Source organism: Amphiura filiformis, chromosome 6 (genome assembly GCF_039555335.1).
Source record: "Amphiura filiformis chromosome 6, Afil_fr2py, whole genome shotgun sequence".
Lineage (NCBI taxonomy): Eukaryota > Metazoa > Echinodermata > Ophiuroidea > Amphilepidida > Amphiuridae > Amphiura > Amphiura filiformis.
Genome location: NC_092633.1, coordinates 67,944,796 through 67,953,903, shown reverse-complemented (window position 1 = coordinate 67,953,903; position 9,108 = coordinate 67,944,796). Strand labels below are relative to the sequence as shown.

General features: G+C 37.5%; 1 protein-coding gene across 1 annotated transcript; it reads right to left on the bottom strand.

Moving 5' to 3' along the window:
• Nucleotides 1-930: 930 nt before the first annotated feature.
• Nucleotides 931-6,756, bottom strand: LOC140154323 (neutral cholesterol ester hydrolase 1-like). Its single transcript, XM_072176895.1, has 4 exons — nucleotides 6,594-6,756; nucleotides 3,286-3,493; nucleotides 2,111-2,177; nucleotides 931-1,801 (listed from the first exon to the last, which is right to left on the bottom strand). Exons 1-4 carry the CDS (start codon nucleotides 6,726-6,728, stop codon nucleotides 991-993), a joined length of 1,221 nt encoding a protein of 406 aa, XP_072032996.1. The 5' UTR covers nucleotides 6,729-6,756; the 3' UTR covers nucleotides 931-990.
• Nucleotides 6,757-9,108: the final 2,352 nt, after the last annotated feature.

The window sequence follows — 9,108 nt, the reverse complement described above, 5'->3', positions numbered from 1 at the left end:
GCATTTGTAGAAGTTATGATAAACTATGTCTATGCATAAAAATGAAAGATTGATATTAAACAAGTGAGATTATTTTTCACATATAATATATTTTTATTGTCACTGTCTTTGCACATTTGTGTTCCAAAAAAGAAACCAAGGCTGAAAACCTGGTTAACTTGAAGTACTTTGTATAAAAAAAGTTCCATATTTTATATTTGGCCAATGTTATGACCCAATCCCCCCCCCCCACAATCTTATTAAATGACCCTTGTTTTCTGGACCTTGTCACCTTATGACCCCCTTTTTGTGTATCAAAAGACCAGTAATCCAAGCAAACGGTTAATGCTATTAAATGTTTCAAAAACGTTTTAAATAACTTTAAATGTTAGTTATCAAAAGTTTAAGAAAACGTTTTACAACATTCTACATTAAAATGTTTCTTGCCAGCTTTTAAAAATGTTATTGAAAGGTTTTATGTAAGTGGACATGCAAACGTTTTCTGGCCTTCACGCACCCTTTTGAAAATATTAGAAACACCTTTTGTTGTTAACTTCCAAAGTTAAGTAAACCCCTCCCCTTCCGGACACTCTGGTGAGGTGGTTTTTGTTGATGCTTTTGTTGATGCTTTCATCATCACCTTAAATCATTCAAAATGGATATTGATCTTAAACTTTACATCATGGAAGAAAGTCCAATTTTAGAAGCAGGAGGAAACCGGAGAACCCAGAGAGAACCTGCAGCAGCAAGTATGGATTGAGCCCGGGATCTTCGTGGTGCAATAAGCGAGGACAGAACTACTGCTAACCCGCTGTCCCTCGCTCTGGGTATGGAGTGGCATGCCAACCTTTTGCAATAGGACTGCAATGGTAAAAAATAACATTCACTAATCAAATGAGCACATTATCAGTACTATATACACCTGTTTAAATTAACAGGTTCTTGGTTCTTGACAACTTAAAGAAGAATGCCTCCCTGTCCCCTCTGGTTACACTACCACTGATGAAACATTTAATTAATCAATGTGTTATTAAGAAAAGTCACTAAATCATGTCGTATATGTATACCTGATTCCAGTTTAAACAGCCCATCATGGTTCATGGTCATACTGCCATGAGTCCCAACCTCATAATTCTTCCACGTCACTTTCACTCCAGCATCTTCAAGTCTCTTGGCATAAATAATCCCATCATCTCTTAAAACATCAAAATAACATGTGGCTATATATGCCTCTGGTAAACCTCCCAAGTCAGTTCTCATCAAGGGAGCAAAGTCTGGATTTAAGAGAGTATCTTTGATGGAATCATAGAGGGTCGTGTTGCCAAAATCGTTAGATGTAGGTGGAACGTAATCTCCTGATCTTAATTGTTCTGGAATATCACTGTGGGATAAAATACCTTGGTCTGCCAGCAAATATTTTGCAGACGGTGAAGTGTGATTGTTAACAAAAGCAGCATTTTCAAAAGAAGAATCACGAATGCCTCTCAAGTACAACCCCCAGAATACTACCATCAGTTCTTCTGATAAAACTAAAGTAACGTAACGGCCATTCTGTTGATAAGATGGCATTTCAAAATCTACAGCTTGCAGCGCTGGATAAATTAAAGCCTGTAGTCTGAGCTTGGGTAGATGAGAGTATTGCGAGTCAAAAGTTAGTCTTTGTGAAACAGCCGCTGCTAAATTACCACCAGCATTGTCGCCTAATACCCCAATGCGATTTGGGTCCACGTTGAATTCTTCAGTGTGACTTAGAAGCCAAGCAGTCGCTATGGTGCAGTCGTCAATTGCAGCTGGAAATGGATAAAGAGGAGCTAAGCGGTACCTGGTAAAGAGGGAAAGAAAAATGTTTTGAATGACTGAAGAGAGAGTTGGGAGGGAGAGGATATTATTTCAATGGCTTACAAGCTAGACACGTGACACGCAAATTAAGCCTCAATGAATTTCAGTTTCTGTCAATGACTTACTATTATCACCTTTCAAAGACGAAAAGGACAATAAGACAAGTAGAATATTGTTTATACATAAATGAATTGTATTGTTTTACGTTGAAGGTTTTTTTTATCAACATCTCTCCGTCGTTGATTCCCATACAGTTAATGCTTTAATGAAAACAACATAATAATGCACTCACTCCACTGATATCAATACTATTCCATCCAGTTTAGTCGCAACATCATTGGTGAAAAAGTGGTACGTATCTGTATAGAAAGAAATAATCAGATTTGCAGCAAATTTACTATAGGACAAATTGATAATGATGACATTGACCTATAGGCATATAATATGTTGCTCTCCAGCCTCGACCTAGACTATGCCATAGTCGAATTTTATTAAAAATATGTTATTATTAGTCATGATGAACCCATTTCGTTGAACTCAAAATTATACTGATGTTTATTAAAATTAAAGTATTCAGTAGTAAAATGGTCATAAAGAGTTAAAAATATCAGATGATTAGTGACAATAAAAGTAATTGAATGCAACATTATCTTGCATAATTATAATGGCTCACTTTAATACTGAACAATTCTGATTTTGGAATCTACCAGTTTATTGATAGCGAACCCCGAAAATCCGACTATGGACTTTGAATTTTAAGCAGAACTTTACCCCGGGACTTTGCTCTCTAAAAACACACTGTCAAGCATACTTGTTTATCAGTCCATTAACCACAAGTACTAAGCATGGTGTAGTACAAGACGCGCTAGATGTTTGATGAGAGATTAACTTTCGCGTCAACACAAAAGCGCCGCAAATACCACAGACAGTTGTGTACGGTGTAGTTAATGGTAATGGCGCGGGCCCAGAAGATTTAAACCATAGCGAGATATGGGCGACCAATCACAAGGCAGATTCATTTAAAGATGCATTACATCATGGCCAATTTTAGTTAGGCCAGAAATTGGCCTAACTCTCCATAGAGTCCCGTGTTAAAAAATCTTAACCACAAGGCAAAGTCAGTAGTCCACTTGGGAAGCTAACAAACAGAGGGAGTGCGGTGACTGAAAAGATCAGATGCAGATGTGAAAATATATCAGTTGCACACAAATTAATATAAATCAGAGTTGTATGCTTAAATGTAGTAGCCAGAGTATGCAAAATGGGCAAGTGGACTACGGAGAAGTCTAGCCTCGACCCTATTATTTGCCGTAGCTTACTTCCTAGAAGCTCAATTGTTATCTCTCATTTTTGCTTTATGAAGTATTTCCGGCAGTAGTCATTCTGCTCTAGTTTACCTCCTTCATTACCAAGCAAGCTATAATAGTTGTCATATCGGTTCTTTACAGGTCTGTTTTACATACATACCAACACTTCCCATTACCCAACCACCTCCATGTATGCAAACAAGTGCCGGTAATGGCTCAGACTGTTTATCTGGCGGAGCATAGATTCGAACCGGCACCCCATCAAAGTCCACGTTTGTGATGATACGAGTAGAGTTGTGTCCCTGTTGTACCCCTTTCACTATTCTCCGAGAGAAACCAGCAGTGAATATTCTTCCAATCAAACCCATCTTTAAAAAATTTCAAAGTGAAAGGCAAAACATTATTGATAACGTCTGCTTGTTAATGGGGAAATGCGATAGGTCTTTTGTCGCCTGCAATAGCAGATAAGACACTTCGGCACACCTTTTGGATTGAGTTGATGCAAGGTTATTCCATTCATGCTTGTACGGACTGAAACCACAATGATCATGATTATTTGGAGCAATGACATTTTGGTATGAAGAGTATATAAAGTACGTCTAGTGTAGTCAAGAACGTTGAGGTCAGAGGTCAGTAATAGGGATCAATTCAGTATCGAAGTTACGTAATGTTACTATGTCAACGGGATCACGCGCTAGAGTAATGAACCACGATCGAAATGATCACCACATAAAGTATATGGCACTCGAAGGCATACCAAAGTAGCGTGATCCGGTAACCAAGAGAATTACGTAACCACTTCGATGCTGAATTAAAGTAATGGTTCCACTTTACATGAAACACAATCCTGTAGCCTAGCCACAAGCAGTGGACTTCGGTTGTATATATAAATGCGCATATATAAATGCGCACGTGACCAGATGGCCAGTGCCATGTTCGTGTTACCTCACTGTCAATCACTGAAATTGCGACCACAGTTCCAGGTGGAGGCCGCATTGCATTCTCTAAATTCAGTAAATTTTCATCGTCAACCGTGTAATTGAATGGGATTATTTTGAAATTTTAAAACGCTTGAAATATCACAAACAAATAGGCCTATGTTGATAAATAATATAAATACAAGCTAAAACCATTGGGGTTCGATAATGAACCCCACAAAATTAACCGACTACAGCTCAACTGATCATACTTTTCCTACATTCGACCTTGCATGATTTTTGAGTTGACACAGTCATGAAAATAACTATAGATACTTGACAGGCCATTAGTAGCCCAGTTCTGAACCTTTTCATTGATCATTCATAACAATAGGTATCTGATGGATCAGTGAAGATAGGAAGGGATTATAATATATCCGTAACCTTGATATTATAGTACATCTCGAGGAAAAAGTGCAATGGACATGTTTTCATTTTATGTTTCAAATATCCCGCGCATGAAAATTGAGTATTTAACCCAAAATGGAAAATGGAACAATTTATTGAAATCTGTTTTAACAGATTTTTTGACATCTTTTTCTGCACTGTATTATACCTAAATTAAGAAATTTGATAAATATTCAAAGAAAATATAGGTCATCCAAAAATGTTGATTTTTACACATTTTGGGGCAAAAAAGGAAAAATAAGCAAAAATATCAAAATCTGTTTTAACAGCTTCATTCATCAAGTCATAACAAACGGCCTACATGCTTAATTTCTAATAAAATATTGAAATTGTGAAAAATATAGGTATTTTCATGTTTTTTCTTGCAAATATGCTAATAATATGCAAATCATGAAATTGCAAAATAAAGTTTCTACATAGCATACATCTTTCAAGTGTGATGTTCAAAATGACAGACATCAAAAAGAGATTCGATGAAATGTAAAGGTGTAGTAATAATTTTGGCATGGACTGTCTGGTTAGGCAAAGTACGGTAAGTTGAGCTGTATATTGGAAAATGCCATACGGCCGGGCGGTTTCACAAGTTGCCGGCTCGATAGACTCTCGATCATGTCATCCGCCGCCTGCACAGTCTGACCTTGAAGCCAATCATGTCCCCTTTCATACTTTCATGCCGTTGCGACAAGAGGCATGACTTATCAGCCATTCACAAGTCTTGATTGTGTCTTTTTGTCTACAATGCGCGTGTGTCACGCCGCTCGGCGGCAAGCAGCATGATAGTATGAAACCAGCACTACGTCATAGATATGGCCAATTGGCACGCCCATTTAGCACGGAAATTATGAAATATAAGTTTGTAAATCAGCTATATCTAGCTTTTCCGTAGTTAATTTTTTTTTTCGTGACGGAAAACGTTAATAAAGAGTTTATCTTTCGGGTCAAGTTATTTTACCCTTTGCAATCAATGCCACTATTTTGCAAAAGCAATTTTCCTTGCGACCTGTCATTTTCCCCTATACTTTTGCACGGGGAGTTTATGTACATCCGGGTACCTTATATCGTTTAATACGGTATGGCGACTGGTAGATGTCACGTGCGCATTTATATATGCGCATTTATATATACAACCGAAGTCCACTGACAAGTAATAGTAGCTGCAGCATTTCTGTGATTGCGACATACAGGGTGTCTCTGAAACTGTCCAATTGAAGCCATTTGGTGTATCATTTTACACGATTTTGGGGGTCGTGCGCCCCATCCGCCCTCGACCTGGATCATACCGGGGGCTCACGCCCCCTTACACATGACAGATCTTTAGAAAATGGTACCATTGTTTACACAGCACAAGGGTGTGCTTGAGTTGGCTTAATGTGGTCGCACACACACAAACCATTTATGTAATTTGAAGGCGGCGCCCAACTTGGTTTGTGCGGCTAATTCGAATAAAATGGATAAACACGCTATGACCTGACGAGACAAACCCCTAAAGTCGCCTAATTGTATTGTGTAATTCGACTTCGTGAATCCCGGAGAACCGCGCCGCTTCAAGAAAAAAATGTAAGAGGTTCAAGTGGATGCACCGTATGAATGACGTCATAAGGTTTTTTAGCTATCGATCGACTGAACTTTGGACTCGTTACTACTACGTTACTCATCACATCTTTAACCAGTTTAAGTTCACATCTGCACCAGCCACAGTTCTATAGCTCAAATGTTTGAGTTGAGCTATAGGCTAGCGGTTTTATTTTATCATTTGATATTTGATGGCTGTATTTAAAAAGTCTCTTCTACAATAATCTGATGGTAGTCAGACTCATTAACCAAAAAACGAGACGACAACCCCTCCTCCGATATGCAAGTGAGAAGCGACACACAAGTTCCATAAACATGGTGAATTAATGGATCATTGCTCTTTCCAAACTAATGAATCATGATCTTAAAAGTATATTACCATCGTCCTCTTTCAGATCAGGGCCTCGACTTAAAATGTGGTTAATTCCAAGCGCAAGTGAGTATAGTATAATACCCGCCCGAAAGGACCTGAAAAAGAGACTAAAAAGACTTTGAAGCTATCACCACTTACTGTATATCTGACCATTACAAAGGCGCGCATCTTCCATGGCTCTGGAAGCCCTTCTGGTACCGGTAGACTGGCAAAATATCCCACATACACCGCTACTAACCCCACCAATACACCTAGAATGAGTTTACGATTCATTTGATCCCATTAGTTTGCGTCGCGACTTCTGTAGAGCTATGTTGTAGGTCTATCTTCATTCATGTTTTCCTTTATCATGTTTATGCATTTTTTTTTCATTTTTCATATTATCAAGGGCTTATCACTGCGTAAGCTATCATTTCATGCATGTAGCATGATGTATTGCCCAGACCTTTGATCAAGCTGGCATATCTTATAGCAGTTATCTGTGTTATCTTACCAAGGGTCAACATGGAAGATACATAATTTTAAGCAAGAAGAGTCTTTAAAAAGACAAGCATCACTCAGAAGATTGTAATACATTATTAAAACAAACGATGAGGCATGAAAACAGAAGTATAAATACTTCTATCAGTCTGTATAAGCGCATTTTGTGTTTTCTTTTCATTATGAAATTGAACAAAAAGGGGCTGAAACTTCACACTTGGCAGATTGCTTTATTTTCAAATTCGTTCCTCAAATGCTAATAAATCATTTACATTACCGTCTTCGCTCTTATTTGCGACCCCGCGCCCTTACGCCAATCTGAAAGCATAATGAGCACAATGACAAATGACAATACGTATAGTCGAACTTCGGTGCAAGCAATGGGAAGACGAAACATGGAAGAATTTTCCCTGCTAGGTCAGCTCAGTAAAAGGATACAGGGACATAGTGTTCTGCGACAATAACCTATGATCTATACGTTCTTTCCTCTCCTTCCCAGCATATCTTCAAATACTATCATACCACCAAACTTCTGTAAAGTATCCTAAGCCCCGATGTGTTCACTTACCGAATTCGCAGCAAGCATAAATAGTTATGTGTAGCCGTAGTTCATGATGTATGTCCGAAAAAGAAAGTGGAAATTCAGCAGGAGCAAGTTCACAACTTCCTGCGGAAGATACGCCTGTATCTCTAAAGCTCAATTGTCAGAGATACTATCAAAGAGGCCCTTCTTGATTTTAAAGAATATTTGAATTTTTCGCTCTGTAGGTGATAGACTTCTCCGTAGTCCACTTGCCCATTGTGCATACTCTGGCCATTGCATTTAAGCTTAAAACTCTGATTTAATTAATTTGTGCACAATTGATAGATTTTCACATCTGATATTTATTTCAATCCACATTCACCGTACTCCCTCTGTTTGTTAGCTTCCCAGTTTATCGGGCCTTCGCGAATAAACTGGTAGATTCCAAAATCAGAATCGTTCAGTATTAAAGTGAGCCATTATTCAAGATATGTTGCATTCAATAACATAAGTATACTTACTTTTACTGTCACTAATTATATAAACTCTTTATGACTATTATACTATTAATTATAATACAGGCTGAGTCAAAAAGAAGTAAACTCATGTTTGAGGGGTTGCAACTCGAGATCTGCAAGGAACCTGCTAAAAATAAAAATACCACTGGAAAGAGCAAATTCTACACGTCTAAATAAAAAAGAATTGTTGCAATTGCTCACAGCAAACTTAAGTTATACTCATTTGAATACAACCCCCCATTTTTGTAGCTGCACACGACTGATTGATTTTCATCCATTTCAATTTCGACGAATCAGCAAAGTGGTAACAGGATTTATTCTTGAAAAGAAGGAAATTGGAGACGAAAAAGACGCCGAACTTCAGTGGACTCTTAGTTTCATGTAGCTTCGTCGACAGAAACGTGCGCTCCCGTGCGGTAAATTGTGGTGCCATGTTGTCATTTGACCCGTTTTATTATAATATAGTGCAATGAGGTAAAATTCATAATGAAAAGAGCTCTTTAAGGGGTGGGGTATGAACGTTTGGACATTTATTGTGGAACATTAGAGCACATCAGACATATCGAATTGCCTTCTGAATACGAAGAATGGCCTTCGATATCAAATAATTTTGATTTTTGAAATTCGCAATGTAATACACATTTTATGGCAAATGATTAAAATTGATATTTTGATATTTAACAGTACTCGAAGTAAACTTTATAAATCTGATGATTTATATTTAAAGTGTATGTAGGTGGGATGAAAAGCCGACGATCAATTGAACATTTTGACCTTTCGTATTGAAGATATGGATTTTTTCCCAAAACACAAAAAAAATTAGGTCTTTTTGGGAACAAAATCCATATCTTCAATATGAAAGGTCAAAATTTTCAATTGATCGTCGGCTTTTCCTCCCAGCTATATACACTTTAAGAATATATCATTAGATTTATCATATTTACTTCGAGGACTGCTATATATCAAAAATGTGAAAAATATCAAATTTTAATAATTTGTCATAAAATTTGTATTATATCGTGAATTTCTAAAAATGAAAATTATTTGATATCAGAAAGACATTCTCCGTATTCAGAATGCAATTCGATATGTCTGATGTGCTCTCATGTCCTACAAAAAAAACTGTCGAAAC

Bases quoted from the DNA above. Each gene is read 5' to 3' on its own strand.
- LOC140154323 (XM_072176895.1), bottom strand. From the start codon at position 6,728: ATGAATCGTAAACTCATTCTAGGTGTATTGGTGGGGTTAGTAGCGGTG. The intron at 3,494-6,593 runs GTAAGTGGTGAT...AATTTTTTAAAG, and splicing joins TTGTAATGGTCAGATATACA to ATGGGTTTGATTGGAAGAAT. The intron at 2,178-3,285 runs GTATGTATGTAA...CTTTCTATACAG, and splicing joins TTGGGTAATGGGAAGTGTTG to ATACGTACCACTTTTTCACC.